Here is a 21742-nt window from a genome sequence, read left to right as displayed (position 1 = left end):
TTAACCAACTGAGCCACCCTGGTACCCCAAACTTCATATAATTTTTATGTGTTCTGGAATACTCTTTTTATGGCTTTTTTCAACCATTTAAAAATGTAAAAACCATTCTTAGCTTGTGGGCCATACAAAAACAGGTGGCAGGCTGGCTTTGGCCCACAGACTGAAGTTTGCCAATCCTTGACATATACTAGAACTGGATTGTAAATTGAAAAAGTTTATAATAAAATATACTTAATGTTAAAACTATAACATTATTTAATTTCCCTAGACAAAAACAATGCTCCAAGAACTTATAATCCCTCAAATTCATATTTCTGGATATTCATTTATATAATAAACATGTAAGAAACACCTACTGTGTGTAAACTTTTGGAAAGACACAATTCAGTTGGAAGTAGTTATATAATATACAAGTTGTCATATAATTTTCAGGAGTCCTAAAAAGATGTGCTGTCAATTTTTATATCTTCTTTCAGGTGTGTGAGAATAGGTAACTAGGATTCAGGCCAACCTCAACCTCTTGACTCATCTTTTGCCCATTTTTTTATAACTCTGTACCTCTGTTTTCCAGTCTGTTAGTTAGCGAAGTGCTTTACGCTTTGTGTTTTTACCCAGATATAAAACAGTAAGGCAAGTTAGTTTAAGATTGTAATGATGTATGTGCTTTCTATATTGTCCTTTTGGGGCAGTTAGTTTACGTACTATTGAAATAATATATGCTAAACTGTTTTTATGCTAAATAACACAGTGGAAAACAAACTCAGAATTTATGAACAGAAATTTCAATTCCTAAATAATCTGCCTAGTAAAACTTGAGTCTTTGTTTTCTGAGATTCACATAACATGTATTATAGTCTCACAGTTCATATGTTTATTGGCATTTTTTCCTTAAATCATTTTTCTAGATGTAATGCAAATCACAGTAGCACCAAGTATCCTATGGAGAATCAAATGTTGAGACTGCTGTGGTAGAGATCTTTGGTGTTTGTACTCTTTGCTTGGCGGCAGTTAAATTATCTTAGAGTCAGAAACTTAGTATCCAAAGTTATGTTCTTGGAGGAGAACTGTTTGTATATAATTTCTTTCTTTTTAATATCATAAGGAAATGGAGCCCATAGAGCTCTGTTTGGGTGCCTGTCTAAACTTTTTAGCTTGTTTATAGCTGAGCTGAAAGGCATTCAGTACCTGCTAAGCTTGGTTTCAGCTCTTTATTCTCTTTATGATGAATGGATGGGGCCATTTCTGAATGTTTAATATAAGTAATACTAGTTGTTAGGGAGCATTCATAGGATTCTGAAAATGAGTCCTTGAAGGTAACAAAGGAGGAACTATCTTGAACTGCTTGATTACCCTGTGTATCGTTATGTTTAAATTTCCACTGTGTCTATTTCTATATGAGCTGTTAGTTTATAATTTTAGAAAGATTTTTTGGTAGTCCATTTTGAACTTGTTAATTTGTCAGTTGGTTCTGTTGCTTTGTAGTAGAGAACGAACAACCTTATATGATTTGTAAGTATGCTGTTTAGTACTTTGGAATAGTCTAGCAGATGTGGGCCTTTTTGAAACTCATTAGACATGTTTTGTTTTTTTTCAGTCATGCAGATCAGCATTTTTTTTTTTTTATTAGCTTACATCATATTCTGTATTTTTATTAAAAGCAATCTGTGATCATTGTAGACTTTGGAAAATTCTGAAGGTACAAAGAAGAAGACAAAATCACCTGGAATACCATTACCCAGAGATAATCATTATTAACATTTGATGCTAATTCCCTTATCTTTTTTATGCTTATTATTATTATTATTATTTTTTTTTTTGCTTTTTTTTTTCAGTAGGCTCTACACCCAATGTAGGGCTTGAACTCATGAACCCAAGATCAAGAGTCTCAGAGTCACTTGTTCTATTGACTGAGCCAGCCAGGCATCGTCCCTATTTTGTTTTCTTTTTTTGTAGATTTGGAATTATGGTGCATATGCAATTTTATTTATTTTTATTAAAATTTTTTTAAAAAATTAAATTAAAATGTTTATTTTCTTTTTGAGAGAGAGAGAGGGAGCGAGCATAAGCGGGGGAGGGGTACAGAGGAGCAGAAGAAGGCTCCTTGCTGACAGCAGAGAGCCTGATGCAGCATGCCCTGAGCATGAGTCGGGCCCCCAACTGACTGAGCCACCCAGGTGCCCCACATATGCAATTTGATAGCCTGCTTTTTTCCCCCTACAGAATGTATAGCATTTTCTCATGTCATTAGATAGCTTTCAGAAACGTTATTCTTAACAACTTAAATATAGTCTATTGTAAGGCAATATCTTAATTTATATTTATCCATTCTTCTTAAATGTTTAATTTCCGTTCCTTTTTTGTTGTTACAAATAGAACTATGATGAACATTTTAATACATAAGTGATCCATGTTTTGGGCTTTAACCTCAGAATAAAGTCTTGAAAGAATGATTTGTTCAAAGAATATAAAACATTTTAAGACACTTAATATAAATATTGCCAGATGGCTTTCCAGAACGATTGTTCAAGTATGTACTCCCAAAAGTCTTATATGAAGATGCCCTTTCTACTGCATTCTTTTATACTTGAAAATATATCTTAACAGCTCTGGCCTAGGTTTTGTTTTCAAGGGCCAGTGAAGGGTTAATTTGACAAATAGCTTCCTTCTCCCAATTTCTTAAAGCTCTAACCAAAAACTATGGAGCCTCCTCTATGTTATTTGGATGATAAGGAAAGCATAGAGTTAGTTGGTTGTACTAAGTCACATCAAGTACCTTAGGCACAAAGTAGCTGTAAAGTATATACTTAAAATATGTCATTAGACTTTAGTCTTTATTTTTTTTTTAATGTTTATTTAGAGAGAGAGTGCACACGCAAGTGGGAGAAGGGCAGAGAGAGAGGAAGAAACAGAATCCCACGAAGGCTCCGAGCTGTCAGCACAGAGCCCAACACGGGGCTCAGTCTCACAGACCATGAGATCATGACTTGAGCCGACCTGAGCTGAAATCAAGAGTTGGACGGTTAACCGACTGGGCCACCCAGGTGCCCCTTTTACCAAGAGTTTTAATCCCTCTTTTGTGTGCTCTTGTCTATACTCTGGAATTGGCTAGCAAAGGAACTTGACAAATGACCACAAAGAATAAGAGAAATAGCAAGGGATTTAATATATATACTGATCAATCTGACTAATTGAACTTTAAATTAAGCCATCATTCTTACCACTTACGTGGCATCTCTTATGCCAGTTGACAAAGATTCTTTGACCAAATTTTAGTCAGGTTCGAGAAACTTCTTGTAGGCCTACCTGTGTACTTTCTTGTAAGATACAGTTGTAGCAAGAACCCCCCCCCCCCCGCCTTCGATATCTGATTACCCTCACATCTGATCAGGTTTTCCATCTTTCTCAATCCCCCAGGTTATATGTGATCATTCTAGCCCATCTTTAGCAAGAATTTGGGGATGCCTAGGTGAATCAGTTGGTTAAGCATCCGACTTCGGCTCAGGTCATGATCTCACTGGTTCATGAGTTTGAGCCCCACATCGGGCTCTTTGCTGTCATCACAAAGCCCACTTCATATCCCCTGGCCCCCTCTCTGCCCCTCCCCCACTCTCTCAAAAATAAATTAACGTTAAAAAAAAATCTTATTAGGTCGGTTTAGCCAGAATCCCCCTTTGTCCTGATATTTCCTTTTAGTAATTTTCTATCCATTAACCCCTACTGTGGTCGTTGGCTGTAAATTTCCACTTGTCCATGATGTATTTAGAACAGAGCCCAGTTCTGCACTGAGGTCTCTTTCCCCCTATTACAATAGTTCTGAATAAAATCTGTTTTTTACTGCTTTAACTACTGTTCGGCTGTAGTTTTTCTTTGACACAGATGAGTGAAAGATTCTTTTCTTTCTTCTTCTTTTTTTTTTTTGCAAAGGATTATTGTCTTTTTCAAAAAAAATGTGTATTTATTTTTGAGAGACAGAGAGAGAGAGAGTGCAAACAGAGGAGGGGCAGAGAGAGGGGCATAGAGGATCCGAAGTGGGCTCTGTGCTGACAGCAGTCAGCCCAATGTGGGGTGTGAACACACCATCTGCGAGATCAGGACCAGGGCCAAAGTTGGGTGCTCAACTGACTGACCCACCCAGGTGCCTCTGTCTTTTTATGTCCACTTTGCCTGGCACTTAGTAGTTCCTAAGTAATACATTTTGAATGAATGAATGATAGCTAGTCTGAACCCTTTCTAGATTTTCATGAATCTTTAATATTAATGTTTTTTGATATTAATATGTTCTTCTCATTTTATATACTTAGTAGTATCTGCTTTTTGTTATTAGGAACTAAGAACAGGGCCTTGGGTGTGTTCATATATGGCTTTTATTCCTTACAAAAATTGGGCCATTTTATGAACAGCAATTGGTTACTAAAGAAATAATCATATTACACCTGGGTCCAGAGAACTGACTTTGTAGTCCTCGGTGACAGATTCCATCCTCATTCTGTTGAAACAGAAGAAAAAAGGATAGATATACCTGTGTGTAGATACACCTGTGTGTGTGTACACATAGAGAATCAGTTTTCTTATTTGCACATTGACCATTTTAGGATATACTTCTGGTTCTGTCAAAACTATGTAACAGATTTTATGAAATTATCCCAGTTAATAAAAATCAGTGTCTGAACCTTGGATTTTCTTCACTTCTCTCTGAGCATTCAGATAACTTTCTGTCTTTTGAATAAATAGTAATTTTTATCATTTATGCATTCTGGTGAGTCTAGTACATGAGCCTTTTTCTCTGCAGACTTGGCCTCTAGGATAGCCTTTTTCAGCATCTTTGTTTTCCTGTTCTACGATCTCCTCTGAAAGCATCTCACTTCCCCTTGGAAGTATCTCTCAATATATGTATGCTTTGCCTTTCATTTGTTGGCTAGTTCTATAAAATGCTTGAGTTTCATCCTGAGGAATAGATCATGGAGAAGACAGCAGACTTGAGTGTCGTGCCCAGACAAGTGATCTACTTGTCAAGTTGTACAGTTACAAATGGGCCGTGAGTTACATTCTAGTGAATGGCAGCATTATTATTCAAGATTTCACCTTTGTCTCAGTCTGTTTATACTATAGAAATGTGTTGGTTTTGTTTTTGAGAAGGCATCAGTTTGACCTCTCACATGTGTGAGATTTGTTTTAAGTATCAAATAGAAATAAGCAACACATTCTCTATATGTAGCAATTGATGCAGCAGATTGGGAATTAAAAAGATGTAAACAGGATTTTTTTTTTTACTTTTTTTTAATGTTTATTTATTTTTGAGAGAGACAGAGACAGAATGCAAGTGGGTTGGGGCGGAGAGAGAGGGAGGCACAGAATCTGAAGCAGCCTCCAGGCTCCGAGCTGTCAGCACAGAGCCCGACGTGGGGCTCGAACTCACAAGCTGTGAGATCATGACCTGAGCCGAAGTCGGACGCTCAACCGACTGAGCCACCCAGGCGCCCCGGGATTTATTTTTAATGTTTATTATTTTTGAGAGGGAGAGCACAAGTGGGGGAGGAGCAGAGAGAGAGGGGAGACACAGAATCCGAAACAGGCTCCAGGCTCTGAGCTGTCAGCACAGAGCCTTACATGGGGCTCAAACCCGTGAACCGTAAAATCATGACCTGAGCCAAAGTTGGACGCTCAACTGACTGAGCCACCCAGGTGCCCCTAGAATTTTAAGTGGGAGAACAGATCATTATTGTTGTTGCTAAATATTCTTTAAAAAGACAAATCACTTTGAAGTGAAAAAGCAAGAATGATGGAAATGAAAAAGAGCAAGAGATGGAGGAATGATTTAAGAATAATTGTGGGTACTTAGGAAAGAGGGCCTTCTTCCTCCCATTGTGACCTTCCTTTTGGTGAAAATGGCAAAACAAAAGCTAGTAAAGTGGGAAGGAAGCAGGAAATCCCAGTTAGTGACTGTCAGATTTCAGTATTTAAAGAGCCATGAAAATGCTTGCTTCTGTTACATTTAATACTTTTCCCCCAACTTGGTTTTGCCTTTTGTTTTCTTTTAGAAAGTCATGATATTGCATTTCTATTCCTAGTAAGGATGCAGTTAAATAAAATTTGGAAGCCATATATTGTGATGTGATTGTACAAAACCAAGAAAACCAAGTTAAATTTTGAATTTTGTGGTTTGAGGGAAATTGTTCCAGAGTGTATTTAATCCCTCTCTGTGCCAGTGCTGCCCTAATCCTCAGCCAGCAAGCACCCTTTTCCTCTTCTAGGTAGAAGACAGAACATTTAGCCTCAAATAACAGAACCAAGGTAAAAGGAAGGAATCCTGCCTGATTCCTTATGTTATGTCTGCTCTAGCCCTTGTAGTTTTAGTCCTGGTTGAAAATCTGTTAGAGGACCTTGTTGAAATAAAATTCTCATTTTGTGATTATATCAGGAAAGCAGGTTTGGGGAGTAGGAAGTGGAATTATCTCCAGCACAGCAGTTAGGAATTTTTCCAGAGATGAATTGCTTTCCAGAAATGTTCTGAATTTTCAGTCCTAGTGGCCTTGGTCTTTGTATTTATTTACTTTTATTTACTTGTATTTATTTTTTGCACTATGTCACAGTTCCAGAAAGTGCTAAAAAACTCATCACGTATTTAAAACAAACAAACCAGAAAGCCCCCTTGTCCTGGGGCTGTGTGAAGAAGAATAAAGCTCTCATTTTCCCAGTACCCAATCATCAGCTCGAGCTGGCTTCTCCTAGGAACAGAATTTATTGAAGCAATTTATCCTGGCTAAATGTGATATAAATCTGTGTACACCTATGTACATACAGGCTCCCTTCCATTACAGCAATGCTGCAGCATCAGTTTCCTTCATAGTTAGACCCTGTTCCTATCACCCTGAAAGATGACTAAGAAGCCCGTTCAATTTTATGGGGCACCCCACAATTTTGAACACTGATTAGTTGTGGAATTACTGATCAGACTACCAGAAATACTGGTTTCCAACCCCAGAGTGAGTCTTAAGAGAGTAGAAGAGATGTTACCTAGCTACCCTCTGAGTTTTACACATGCTTTTCTGATTACCAAATTCAGTCCAGCATTTTAACATTTTATTTTAATGCAGACCTGAGTGAGGTTAACTCTGACCTTTTGATTTTGGTTACAGTTCTGAAGTTGTTTCTAGGCATATTCAAATTCTTCTTCTTCCTCTTTCATCTTCCCTTGTTAATATTCTTTTATACCCCTTTCTTTCTTGTAGAAGGATGTTCAAAAATGTCCTTTAGGAGTTTATTCTATGAAGACTGTTTTTATGCCCTTCCCCCCACCCCTTCAAAACACTGTTTATCTTTTAGGAATATTTTCCCTAGGATTTGCATTTCTCATCCTTATCTACCTCCACCTCTATTTTTATTCCTGGTTGGGAAATGAGAAATTTTCCCAACACATTCATATTGGAATTATTGTTCTTTGACAAGGAATGTCTATCAACATTTCAAGAGTTTAGCCTCAATAATTAAAAAACAACAACAGTGTAAGCCCTGTTAAATTCTTCAGAGAAATAGAGAGGATGGATGGTGATGCCTTTTAGTGCCATTTCTTTTATCCCCTGCAGCAGCGCACATCTGTTGGCTGCAACAGAGCAGCCCAAGAACTCTGGCCGAGAGCAGCACAAACAGCCGGAACATATTCACCCAGTAAACCCCCAAAGAGTCGACATTTGTTTTATTGCTGCTTTTAAAAACCTAGCCATAAATAGAATTAGAGGGGGAAGGGCACCGATATTTCTCCATTTGCCACAGACGATTGGTGGGGGGAGAAGGAGGCTCCCAGTGGGGAGAGAAGGTTTTTATTTTTATTTTTTTATTAATGAAAATCATTTCCCGTGTAGCCCAATAGGATGGGTGCTTTGTTTTCTTTGGCAATAATCTGGGATAAACGGCCCTTGCCAACAGTCTCGTAGTTTATACACCAGGGAGCCAGATTATAGCCCTGTAAAATGGAGCACCCCTCCTATAATCCCTTAATTAATTAAATGACAAATTTTGGTCTTCTCTAGTTCAGAAATATGGCTTCCGCATCGAATGTTCTGTGGATTTATTGACATAGGGAACTGCACTGGTTGTAATTCAGTAGACTGGAGGAGTGTGTTATATACTGTAGCAGAAAGAGGGAAAATCTAGCAAAAGGTTTGAAATTCCTTGACTATTGAGGTCTAAATTTTTCTAATTAAAAGTTTCAGTTGAGGCGCGGTAGATCATATGCCACCTGTCTAATGGGTCTCCCCAAAGTAGCCTGTGTTTATAGCTTTGATAGACAGCATTCTTGGAGCACCTGTTTCTAGGCTTGATATTTTTGAAGCACTTTTTTTTTTTTTTTTTTAACTCCAGCGTATTTAACATAACTTTTCCCCCTGCCTCCCCCTCCTCAGCTCCGCTCTGCTATATGAAATATGGGAGACGACAGACCGTTTGTGTGCAATGCCCCGGGCTGTGGACAGGTACGTTTACAATATACTTTATTGTGAATGTCTCGTTGTGAATCAAAGTGGCTGTTTTATCACTAAGGCAAAGAGTTTAAAGCCGGTATTTTACGTGATCACTGGAGGTAATCAGATCAGAGGATTTGCAGTGTGTAAATCCATGTTATGAGGAAGTGTAGGCACTCTACCGTAATGAAATCTGCCTTGCTCTCTTTCATATTGTTATTCTACTGGTGTTTGTTTCCCGACACACAGTGTTGGGGAATACATGTTGCTCTCTCCTCCTTTATAAAGCTATCCATCTAAATACAAAACAAGTTTAGAAATATCTTTTCCTCAACCTTCAATGGATATAAAAGTCTGCTTAACATATTTAGAATAGGCAGCCGAGAATATACCCGTTCATTGTGAACCACAATTTGCTGGAATCTGTTGGATTTTTTAAATAAGAAAAAAAAAAAAGTTTCTTTGGACTGTTGATCCAGAAAATCATTGCTGGTAGCTAAGGCAGATATCTGTCTATGTAGGGAAGGCAAATCCAGTGTAGAACCTGAGATGTCGCAGCAGATATATGAACTACAAGATTTCTTAGCCATTTTCCCTCTTTTATGCCATGAAATGCCTTGTGCTGTTCATCAGCTGCCATGTTATTATTTGCATATGTGTACATTTTGTGTCAGATATTTTTCATTATATGCTTTTTTAATAAAGTAATTTTGTTGAAGTTACCTTTTTTTTTCTTCTTCCCCATTTTGCACCTTCTTAACTCTTTTTCCTAGACCCTTCCCTACTGCCATGTTCCACAAAGGATGAAGAAAGGAATACAAAGAAAGTTTTATCTGCCTTCATGAATTGATTTTATGGAACCTGAAGGTTGAATTTCTGTTCAGTTAGGAATATGCCATGTGACTGCCCAGTGACACTTACTGGTGGTATGTGAGATTGCAGACTAGTTCTATTAAACATTGTAAATACTTAGACAAAAAGAGAGAGTTAAGTTCCAGAGATTCCTAGGAATTGGAATTTGAGAGGTGAATGAGATGGGGGTGGTGACAAGGAATGGGCAGAAGGATGATTCCACATTCCAGTAAATGCTGAAAATTTCAGAGAAGACTAAAAAAGCCATTATATTCTGAAGTATTCAGCATCATAGGGTATATTTCCTTCCTTGTCAGAGTTTTCAACTTTATTGTTGGTTGGATGTTTTCCCCGTGTGATTTATGTTTTATTCTTTTACAATAGAAGCCACCTGAGAAATTAGGATAAATTTGTTTCCATTTTCAAACAGCTGTATTAGAATATATATCTGAACTTGATCCCTCCAGATTTTTGTGTGTGGATGTGTTGATAGCAGTAGTTACTGTGATTTCCATAATTGATACCTGGGACCCTTTTCACTTATCTCCCTTTAAAAATCTGCATTTTTGGTGAAAAGAGTTATTTTTCTCATACTTACATTTATTTTTCTTTGTTCATGGCTTAAGCTACTCAGTGCCCCTCTTATATGTTGTATGCTGAAAACCACCTAGACAAGGACTTAAAGAAATTAAAATGGAAAATCATCTCTTAAGCTCTCGGAAGAAGAAAAGTTTAAATAGGTTTCTTCAGACTGTCTATCAGAAAAGAGTAGTTTTCACTGAAATTTGTGAGATCCCAGACGGTTTTGTGTTTGTTTGTTTCTTTTTGTTTTGCATTTTTTGGACTAGAGGTGGTAAAAACAGTAGGACTTTTTACTTTGGTTCCTTTTGTATTGTTGGGTACTGTTTATCATAAGCCTTTTCCTTCCCCTATTCTTCCTCCCATTTCTGAACTGTCTGCTGGTATTTTGGTTGTTAGGACTCATTATAACCTCTAGTATAAGTCCCAAAGGCTTTTTTTCCCTTTAGTGGATATGGTAAGTCCCAAAGGCTTTTTTTCCCTTTAGTGGATATGGTACTCAGGGAGATGAGTATCTTCTTTTGGATTCAAGGTACTTGTTTCATAGAAAAGCATAGAAAACTCCGGCTTAAGTCTATGAAGGTAACTCCTTTGCATGTCAGAACTTTATGGTTAGGTAAAATTGTAGTTCTTTAGTTATATTTAGTCTTCTTCCAAGTTTCTCCCAATATCTAAGTAAAATTTAACTCTAGGATCTCTGCAAGACTCATTTTACTGTGATTGCTTTCTATTATATGAAATAGTGGAAATCTGGCAGAGAAGATAAATTTGGGAAAGCGAACTACCCTTGGCCTGTCATCCAACTTCCTTATATCCCTTGAAAATGGTTTCATCCTGGAGCCCCTTTGAGGCCTTCAAGCTATGTATAATCCTCTGTCATTGATTCACATTTTTTATTTCAGAAATGGTAGAATAATAATTTTTTAAAAAGGCTATGTAAATTCCAGGACTGGCGATAAGGACCATGGTAATTTTTACAAGACACGGTTTGGAACTTACTGCCATAGAAGCCTCAAAAATTGGTGGCTCCGGTATACCACTTAGCGGAAGAAGGAATGAAAGCAAATTACAATTCAAGAGACTGATCCTTAAAAAACCAACCAACAGACGAAAACTATGTGAATCTTGCATTATTTCAATATCTGTTCTGTACCCGGACTTTACCCAATGGGCCCTAAACTCAGAAATCATCTTACGCCTTAATATTAAGGGAAGGTGAAAGGAAAATTTACCTAAAATAGACTAGTGGATTATGCTCTCCACCATATAATCAAAACCACCAGGCTTTCAATGGATACGTAAACATGTTTTGGTTGCTAGGTCTTTAATGGCTGTTATTTTTGGATTCTGTTCATGATCCACTTCCCAACAGTAAGTCTGATGTGACACAGCTGAATTCTAAATATGCTGCATGTACTTTTTTTAAAAAAGATGGCTGCTGAAGGTTGTGTTCTCTGCATTCTTGTCTGAAAAGACAGATGAGAGGGTGTTTTGAGCCCTTTCATTTCTGCTCTCCTGTTGAGACCGTGTTTCTCTTGAGGCCTAATCACTCTCATGAATAGGAACTTAGGGAAACCAATATTCTTGCTAATACCTCTCTATGGAATGTGGTAGCAGGAGTAGTTAATAGAGCTGCCTCCAGAGAATGGGTTAGTGTTGTTAAGGCAACAGTACCCCAGATACCCTGTGGCAAAGGGTTGGTTGAATTTGAGTGGTTTGGGTTTTTGAAATGTTTATAAGATAGCATCTAATTAAAACCATTGTGACCATAAAATGGCTTTGCTTCTGTTATTAAAATAATAAAAGTTTCGTTTGGTGCCGAATTTAGGTAGTTTTTTAAGTTTTTTTTCTTTTAATTTTTTTTAATGTTTATTCATTTTTGAGAGAGAGAGAGAGAGAGAGAGAAACAGTGTGAGTGGGGGAGGGGCAGAGAGAGAGGGAGACACAGAACTCAAAGCAGGCTCCAGGCTCTGAGCTGTCAGCACAGACAGAGCCCGACGTGGGGCTCTGCGCGGGGCTGGAACCCACAAACCGAGAGATCATGACCTGAGCCACTCAGGCGCCCCAGTCTTTTAAGTTTTTGATGCTTTGAGAGACGTTTTTATTTAAAGATGGATTGTAAAGTTGTTTTATTTTATGTGCAAGCAGAAACAATTACAGTTGACCCTTGAACAGTACAGGGGTTAGGAACACCCGTGGGGAGTTGAAAATCTGCATACAACTTTTGACCCCCCCCAAAAAACTTAACTACTAATAGCTTACTGTTGACCTAAAGCCTTACCAATAACATAAATGGTTGATTAACTCATATTTTGTATGTTATATGTACTGTATACTGTATTCTCACAATTGAGTAAGCAGAGAAAAGCAAATGTTATTAGGGAAATTGTAAGGAAGAAAAAAATTTACAGTATTGTACTATGTTTATCAAATGGACCTGCCCAGTTCACACCCGTGTGGTTCGAAGGTCAGCTGTACTATGTTTTTGACATTAATCTTGGATTTGTAAATGCAGTTAGATAACTTATCTTTTAGACGTTTTTTGTCCAGTTTTTATTACTAGAAATCAACAAATTCCATATTCCCATACCTCCCTCTCTGGAACATGACACTGTTTTGCAGTACAAATTACACAGATTTCAGTAGCCCTTCTGGTTATCATAACAAAGCCTTTGAGCAGAAGCTGATCATATAAGCTTATTACTTAGAATGTCTATTTCCTTAAGAACAGGGACACATTTCCTCGGAGGAGATACTTCTAATGCACAGTATCATCCCATTATTAGCCACTGAGAAAGATTTCTGTCATAACCAACTCTGTATCAACTCTGTCCTTTTAAGGACAAATCTTTTGATTGTTTCTCTGTCCAGTGTGACCTGATCAGCTCTTGTTATTTTTTTTCCCCTACGGATGTGTCCTACCGGATCTTTTCTTCTCCCAGAGGATATTTAGGTACAGGTTGAGGTTCTGTTCATATCTGAGACCTGAAACACATAACTAGCTCATAGACCTCCAGGGCCTGCTTTCCCTTTCTAAGGCCAAGAATAGCAATAGAGCCCTAGTTGTGGTGGGATTGAGGGCAGCTTCTTGTACCTCCTTATCTTGTCATATAATAGGAATAATGTTTATGGTGCTGTAGTCCTGGCTTCACTTGGCATTTAACCAACCTCCAGTGCTGTTTATTGCTTCGTATCCTCTGCCTCCATGAACATTATCCCTTAAATCTCTATTGCTTTGTAATATATGAGGCAACAAATAGCTTCTATGATTGGTTAAATGCCGGCATACTACAAAGGTATATGTTTTATTGCCTATGTAACACAAATCTATAGAGACTTTCTCTGTTATCCCAGCCCTCCCTTTAAATGGACCATACTGGTACTATGGGACTCTGGATTTTTAATTCTATCCTTCTGGCATGTTTCCCTATTACCTGGCATTAACACAAAAGAAAAGAAGGAAAATGGGTTGGTGCTGGTTACTAATTCTTTATGTTAGGGGAGCATCTTGAATTAGAGAATAACAAGGAAAGAAGTGGCTGGTTAGGTAAACCCCATTTATGGTGGTACGTACCATATTTACATGCTTCGACAGGTGAGGGCAATTTCAGGCAGACAGATAAGCCTTTCTTCCTCACCCCCTGCCAAGAGTTTAAAAAAATTCAAATTTTTATTTAATAATTCATATTTCATTCAATAATTCATCCAGTTCCCATCTGGTAAGAGTGCCTGCATGCTGTCAGGCAGCTGAAAATACACTGCATTATACACAATTAGGCCAAATGCTAACCTTGTTTTTTGTAATAATATGTTGATTTTGCAATAACTTTCAGTCCACTCTGACTATGCTGCAGTTTTATGTAGCCTTGTGATGGAAGTAGACCACCATTTTGCATTGTGTAGACAAAATTGGGACTGAGATTTTTAAAACTATAAATGTATTAAGAGCAAGGAATTCAACCTGTTTTTAACGTCAGATCTGGCACTCTTGACGCTTGCCCTTAGAAACGTGTGGTTGATTATTTTAGGTTTTCGTATTACAGTTATTGTTATGTTACTAAGAACATGGTAGATTAAAAGCATCCCTGCTCCAGTTTGCCGAGGGGGTGGGGGGGGTGGGGGAGAGGCTGTATGAACCTAATTAGAGCTATACCCAGGAAATTAAGATGAAATTTTTCAGTTATTCACTCTTGTTTTCCTTGGGTATGACTTAATATTTGGAATGGGAGCCCAGAAGCTGTTCTCAGAGCATTCCTGGTGGAAAAAAAATAAAATCCAGTATCTTTGTATCTCCGTTCTTCCTAAATCAGGAGAGAGGCTGTTTGTTAGTCCCTTCTTTCACAAACTGCCTTCTGTCTCTGGGAGCCTGTCCTTCGTTAGTCCCTCTTTTGCCACCCCTGCAAAACCACATATAGCTAGGTTGTTAACTTGCAAGATATTGTCATCGTCGTGTAGAATTCATCATTCTTTTATCAAATACTCTTCCAGCTAATGCGGCAGATTGAAGAACAGCCAGAGTGTTCCCTCTTTCTGGTTAGTGTGTTTCTTTAATGCAGATTGACTTGCTCAGCAGTCGCATTTTGTCTGAAGCCCTTGTTAGGGCCTACTCTGTATGTGGATTCATAACACATCTGTGTGTACATCTACAGTGCTGTATAAATAATAATAAGTAATCACCAGATGGCCTATAACTGCTCCTCTGGACCCGCTGGGTCTCTTGAAGCTGTTAGTAAAGTCTTCTGGCGTTTTGCTGGGGAAAACTTGTCATAGATTTATTTCTAAAAAAATTCAAACTCACAACTGGGTGTTTAGGACTAGATATTGCTGTCTGTGTTGTAAATATTTAACAGGCTTTGTACAATGACAAGTAAAAGCGCCATTACTAACCACACACGGTGGCTGTGGAGCTCTTCTTCCCTCCCGGCCATTTAGAAAAAGGAAACGAAATGCCAATAAATTGTGCATTATGAACACGGTGCAAGAGATGCTGTCTGGAAGCTCTTTCATAGGAGAGGAAAGAGAACCTCAGTGTTCTGCTCAAAGGATGGAACCGGACAAACTTAAGCTTTTTAACCATATGCCAGTGACTTCTATTAAAACACAATGTCCTTTTTCAATGGGACTTGCAGTACAAGAAAAGCCCCTTCATCTGGAGTTAGGGAAGAGCCAAGTCTTGATCTTAATTGAGTCTTTATAACCAAATGATAAGCCCCTTTGAAAGGGTTACAGTTGCAAGTATTAGTAAACACTTAGCTAAATTTATATCTAAAAATGTAAGATGCTTATTGTTTGCCAGTATTATTTATAAAGCAGAATGCCTTTATTTTTGCCCTTTTTTTCATTTGTTTTTGTCAAAAGGGTTATATATTTTGCTCTTGGGGAAAAAAGTCTTATTCTGATTTTCTGCTTATAAATTTCTGTGCTATATTTCGCTATTGCTATTACCCTTGCTCCAGTACCTATTTCAGGGTACTTGCTCAGAAAAGCAATGCATATTTTAAATAAAAATAGAACTGATTGTCTCTAAATTTTAATGTTTTAAAATCTTTGTTTGTCATAAGATAAAAAAGGTTTCACACAGAAATTGCTTATCTTAACTCTCAAGCCTAGTTTTCTTTAGTCTGTTGAGGGTCGAATCTATTTAACTATAGAGGGACTGTCCTATAAATCATAGCACATGGCCGTTACTTTCAACTTAGGATACATAGAAAGCTTTTCTCTTTTAAAATCTCATCTTGAAGAAGTGACATACAAATTGTGAGGGAGGAATGCTGCTATTAATAGTTTATTGTGGATATATTTTGTTTCTTAAATCCCTCAGAAAATTATCAGGCTAAGGATAAGATTTCACGGAGGTAAACATTGTGGAGAAAAGATGGAAGCTTTGCGGTTTATCTCTTTGTAACAGCACCTTTGTGTTTTTACTTTGAAATTTCTTTGTGCAGGGAAATATACCACCTAAGACTGTGCTTTGGTAAGAATCTGGCCTATTTGCAATTGTCATGTGAAAGTACAGAGAGAAGGAGAATGAATTTTGAAATTAGCCCATTCCCAGTCTGGCACGCCATGTGCCCTGTGTGGCTGCTGATCCTGCCGGCAGATTGAAGAGCTGAACCAACTTCTGCTCTAAAGACTAAAATTGCCAGCCATCATTCCAGCTCTTAAATCTTGTTGTTCACATCGATGATGTCAGATTTTGAGCAAACATCGTTCTGTCTTTAGATCCCAGGAGGAATCTGCAATTCCCTGGGTGTAAGGAAAGAGTTCTTCCTTTTTGCCTTTGAAAAACTTGAGTAGCTCTGCAGGGAAAGTCAGCAGAATAAATCTGCAGCCTGGCCGTGTCCTTTGAGTCATTGTAGAAAGCTGAGTGCTCTGCTCGGCATTCAGCAGATTGGCTGTCAGAGTTGCAGCTCAGCTTATCAAAGACATAGTCTCTCGAAGAGCCATTTATGTTATTCCGGAGAGAATCATCCAGTGGCAAAAGGAACGCCTCCTTTCTCCTCCCAGGGGTCATATCTTCTTTTGATACTGGGCAATTATCCCTTGATTTTCCTGAAAAAAGACCTCAATTTACCATAAAGATTGGCGCGAGCACAGGTTGCAGACTTGGTTACAATGACAGCTCTGATTTCTTAGCCACAGGGAGAGGCATCAGGGTGACACTTGTAAGTATGCCAGAGGCTTAATGCTGGTGATTTTTCTGCCGAGTATCTTAGTACCCCTTATAAACTTGGTTTCTCTTCTCTTTCTCTGAGGAAGAAAACATTTGTTTTAGTTTTTTGCATACCAGTCACTAAAAGTGATGTGAGAGTTGTCTCTCTCTCTCTCCTTCACTCACTTCCTCAAGCCTCTTTCCTTGTCTTCAGTTATCATCCTGTTTATTTTGAGATCAAGCTCTGTAGTTTCATCAAGCTCCATAGTCTCATTTTTTACTTTTTGCCTTCTTCTTGTATAGCTTATCTTGGTTGTTAGTAGTCATTGTACCTGGCGGGGATTATTAAGCAGTGCTTCCTCTAATTTAAAAAAAAAAAAATAGACTTTATTCTTTCGATCAGTTTTACATTTACATTTACAAAAAATTGGGTGGAAAGTATTGGAGTTCTCCGCTACCATATCTTGTATTAGTGTGGTACATGTGTTACAACTGATGAGCCAATGTTGATACATTAATATTAACTACAGTCCATAATCTGCATTAGAGTTTAATCTTTGTGTTGTACATTCTGTGGGTTTTGACAAATGTATAATAATATGTACTCACCATTACAGTATCATACAGGATAGTTTAATTGGCCTAAAAAAATCCCCTGTGTTCTATGTATTCATCCCTCCCCACTCCTACCTCCAACCCTTGGTAACCACTGATCTTTTTACTGTCTCCGTAGTTTTGCCTTTTCCAGAATGCCCTGTAATTAGAATCATGCAGTCCTCTAATTCTTTAAAGTTGTGAACAGATAGGGGTGCCTGGCTGGCTCAGTCGGTGGAGTGTGTGACTCTTGATCTTGGGGTTATAAGTTCGAGACCCACATTGGGTGTAGAGATTACTTTTTAAAAAATCTTAAAAAAAATAGTTGTGGGTAGATAACACTACAGTTAGGAATAGCTGGGGAAAGGAGGAGAGAAAATTAAACATTTGAGGTCACAGCTCCAAGGTCCCTCTAAAAGTCCCGAGAATCTCTCCAGGAAGATGAAAGTGGCAGCCTTTCTTCTCTACTGGGGGTCTCTCTGATGTTAAAAGATTTGGCTTGCCTAGTGACTGTTCTACTGGTTCTATGTGTTGAGAGCAAAAAAGGATAGGATGAACATTGAATGGGCTGTATGTATCTGGAGAGTCCCGGTGTTAGGTCTGAGCAAAGCAAGAGGAAGTAGAGCCCATGATCCCTTTTCCTTTGAGGTTGAGGACAATAAAGTCTCCTTTCCGTTGCTCCCATGGGCAGCCTTATATGTGACTAAAGAAAATCAGTGCAATTTAAAGGTAAATAAGAAAGACTCCCTGTCTAAAAGTAATCCTCTATACTTCTACATTAAAGATTCATAACGAATAAGTTATTAGAAAAGTAGATAGGGAGCTGTCATTGGCACTTTAGTATAAATCAGTTTAATCATAGATGTAGTACTGGCTACATAAGCGAGGAGAAGGTTTTATTTGGGTTAAGGGATAGTGGATGAGGACTGGCTTAGGTGGAATGGTTCTTGAGCAAAGGAGACATGGCAACTTTTTTTTTTTTTTTTTAAACGTTTATTTATTTTTGAGACAGAGAGAGACAGAGCATGAACGGGGGAGGGGCAGAGAGAGAGGGAGGCACAGAATCCGAAGCAGGCTCCAGGCTCTGAGCCATCAGCCCAGAGCCCGACGCGGGGCCCGAACTCACAGACCGCGAGATCGTGACCTGAGCCGAAGTCGGACACTTAACCGACTGAGCCACCCAGGCGCCCCAAGACATGGCATCTTTTGAGGATGTCAAGGATAAACAGATTTATTTCTTAGTTTTGTTTTGGGCTATTTCAGCTTCCTTCTACTGGAAGATAGTTGAGAAGTATAAATCTTAAGGACACTAATGAACACTAGAAGCAACTTAATTAAATCTCTTTGGCTAGAAAGAGAGACATTTCCTCCTTTTCCTGTTCTGGAAAATTTATATTGATAAAATATGGGGGAAGGAGAGTGACCCGATTTCTCTAGTTCTAAGATTCAAGTTTCCTATCTACTTAGAATTCCAACTTCCTGGTATTGGGTAAGATCTCTTTTCATAAAAATAGTGACTCTACACCTTCTAGGTTTGGCTCCACATGAGAATCTTCCAGCTTTGGCCTCAGTGCTAATTTAGTTATCCTGCTTGTTGAACTGAACTGACTCTGTGGTAAAGTGAACATTAGCCTAGGGAAGGCTCTATAACGTGATGTTGGGGATTAATATCAGAGTGCAGAGCAACAGATACATGTATACATGTACATACATACACAATTTAGAGGACATGTTGTGTCTGTATGATACGGAAAATTATATTCCACCCAAGGATCATATGGGGGGAATGGGAGAGGACAAAATACAAAGAAAATTATTTAACTTTATCAATGTAATAATAATAACAGCAATAGCAGTATACAATAGCTAACTGAGCTCTTATGTACTGTGCAAAAAGTGCTTTTATAGATATTATTTAACCCTAGAGATCCCCTGAAGGAGGATATAATATCCCTATTGTACAGATGAGAAAACTAAGGCTCAGAGAGACTGAATAACTCAGATGAGGTCACACGATGTTTTGTGTGACCAGATAGATTCCAGACTGACACTCTTTAACTACTAGGCTAAAGTGGCTTCTTATTATTCTCCTTGTACATGTAAATATACCCATCTAGCATAGGGGAAAAAAAGAGAGAGAGAGAGTGAATAAGCAGTAATTTTTTGGCAAATGGTCCCAGTGCAATCAGTTAAGTAAGTCCTGACAACAGGTTATTACTGATCTAGGCATTTGGCTGCTATGCCAGAGAGAGCTGGATCTACAACTGTACAAAAAGATAAGAATTCTTACTCAGATGAAGAGACCTCTCTGCAGCTGCATGAGCCTTAATCTGTAATGGTTTTTTATTTGCCTGGGAATGCTGCTGAGATGTGATGAACTCTCTGTGAGGTAAACAACCACTGTTGTGTAGCAGGGACATGATTTTAAGATGAGAAAGAAAACAGATTCTTGACCAACCAGAAAGGTAGAACTAGAAAACTGGGACCTCAAAATCATAGTTTCAGCATCCTCCACTGATAGGCCCTAAAGAAGCATTGTGGTGTCATCTTTGTGAATTCTCTGTTGGCTCACTTCCTGATTCATATTCCCTTCTTCTCGATCTTAGTTTTATGTCTGTAAAGCTCCCCAGTGCACATGATGCTGTCTGGGTGTCTTGCTTTGTGTAGTGTCATGTAGTGGTGGGGCTTCGGTTATAGTGGCTGCCATACTGATTGGTGACAAGAGGAAATGTGACTAAGGTGGAACTAGGATATGGTTAGAAGTTTGTTAACGGTGCAGTGAGATGTGTATTCTGCTTGGTGATTGCCAGCTTGTTTATTCTCTGAAGTTTTTGGCATATAGCTGCATGGAGGGTCTTACCTGTTGAATAATAATAAAATTCTTCTCTACTCAGATCTTACATCCTCCTCTTTGATTTCATAGCACTTCCAGATGTCTAGTCTTTCCATTTCCATTGTGGTGTATTAACGCAGGGGGTATCTCATTTTTCAATAGAAGTGAAAATCTGTGGCTAAGTAGATGTATGGAAATATTTACATGAAATGATTTGTGATAAAAATGTGTGGAAGTACACATAAAGGATTGAAAGAGGTTGGAGAGTCTCATGGTTGATATTTATAGTAAAAGAATTCTTTGTATGTTTTGTCTGAATGTCTTTTTATTTTACTGGAAAGTTGCTTAAAATATACATTTTCCTTCTTGATTCTGATAATGATTCATTGTATAACTGTGGACTGTGTGAAACTCTGTGTTCAACTGTAGAAAATATCTGACTGAAGTCTTGTCTTTTCTACCTCTGCCTAAGAAGTCAAATTCTTGGCTTCAGAGCTGAGAATGCCGTATTTATTGGGCAAGGTCACAGACTACTAAAATGATCACTCTAGGGGTCAGAGATCTCATTTGTTTATTTTGCTGGATGCCTCTGACAGGCCAGTTAGTTGTATGCATGCACTTCTGTGTGTGTTTGTGTGTGTGTGTGTCTGTCTTGTCTGTGTCCGCCTGGAGCTCCTATAAAACCATAATTGCAGAGAAAAGGTGATCCAAAGCAGCAACCTATCAGAGACTCTAAGCTTGACTCTAAGCTTGAACAGGTTATCAGACAGACAGTGGCAGGTTAATAGGATGGATGGATGAATTTTTTTTTTTAAAGGTCTGCATTTTAATACTGAGCCTCAGTTACTTTGTTTTTGTGTCTGTTCTCAAGATCACTGACTGGGAAAAAGACAAATAAATTCGTTTACCGGCATGAGTTACTTGAATCAAGTAAAAAAAGTTGTTGATGTAGTTGTAAAGATCTCGGTTGGGGTGTAGAAGGTGGAGTTTGCTCTCGAATACCAGAGTGAGCAGATAGTATTAGAGACATTTGTCACTTCAGCGAACATCATTTCTCTGTACACAGTGACAATCTGTGTGTATTAATTTTTTACACCGTATTATGTTCATGACTTCAGACATTTGCCATTTTGTTTCAGTTTGAGGTATTTCTTAGGACTAAGAAAGAGACTGTAGTCCACTTCGGCTGTATTGGGAGGGGACAGTAAAAGTAGTTACTCTAAACTTCTTAGGGGTCTGTGGGGCACCTGGGTGGCTCAGTCAGTTAAGCATCTGACTTTGCCTCAGGTCATGATCTCACAGTTCATGGGTTCAAGCCCCATGTCGGGGGCTGTGTGCTGACAGCTCAGAGCCTGGAGCCTGCTTTGGATTCTGTGTCTCCTGCTCTCTCTCCCCTTCCCCACTCATGCTCTGTGTGTGTGTGTGTGTGTGTGTGTGTGTGTGTGTGTGTGTCCCTCTCTCTCTCTCAAAAATAAATAAAAATCATTAAAAAATTTAAAAATAAGTAAATAAAAATTTCAGGGGTCTAGGTGTCTAAATTTGTTTTATAAGGCACTATATCAGATTCAGTTTAGCTATTTAGCTATTCCCTCTTCAGCCTTTCCTTTTCTTTCCTTCTAATTTTTACCTAGATAATGCAAAAGTGGAGACTTTATTTGAGCATTCTTTTCACTTTATATGCATTTGAAACCACAACCAGACAGCCTCCTTATGGAGGCTTGTACTTTCAGTTCTGCACATGTGACCACTCAGAGGAGAAAGCGTAATGTGCACATA

At 38.4% G+C, this 21742-nt stretch overlaps 1 protein-coding gene across 6 annotated transcripts in view; it reads left to right on the top strand.

Annotated features, from left to right (window-relative positions):
* The window catches only part of LOC125919129 (cyclic AMP-dependent transcription factor ATF-7), a 90067-nt gene that overhangs the window by 10987 nt on the left and 57338 nt on the right, over positions 1 to 21742 (top strand). For 5 of the 6 annotated variants that reach the window (XR_007456674.1, XM_049625618.1, XM_049625613.1 and 2 more), the window contains exon 2: positions 8400 to 8468. Coding sequence is in view for 5 of the 6 variants with exons in the window: in XM_049625618.1 (XP_049481575.1) it covers positions 8421 to 8468 (48 nt within the window). In the remaining variant the exon portion in view is untranslated. Of the gene's footprint in view, positions 1 to 8399; positions 8469 to 21742 lie in introns of those variants that run through there. The other variant, XM_049625619.1, reaches the window with a different exon arrangement.

The sequence above is a fragment of the Panthera uncia genome, chromosome B4, assembly GCF_023721935.1.
Source record: "Panthera uncia isolate 11264 chromosome B4, Puncia_PCG_1.0, whole genome shotgun sequence".
Classification (NCBI taxonomy): domain Eukaryota; kingdom Metazoa; phylum Chordata; class Mammalia; order Carnivora; family Felidae; genus Panthera; species Panthera uncia.
Note: the sequence above shows the minus strand (reverse complement) of the source record. Positions and strands in the feature narration are given on the sequence as shown.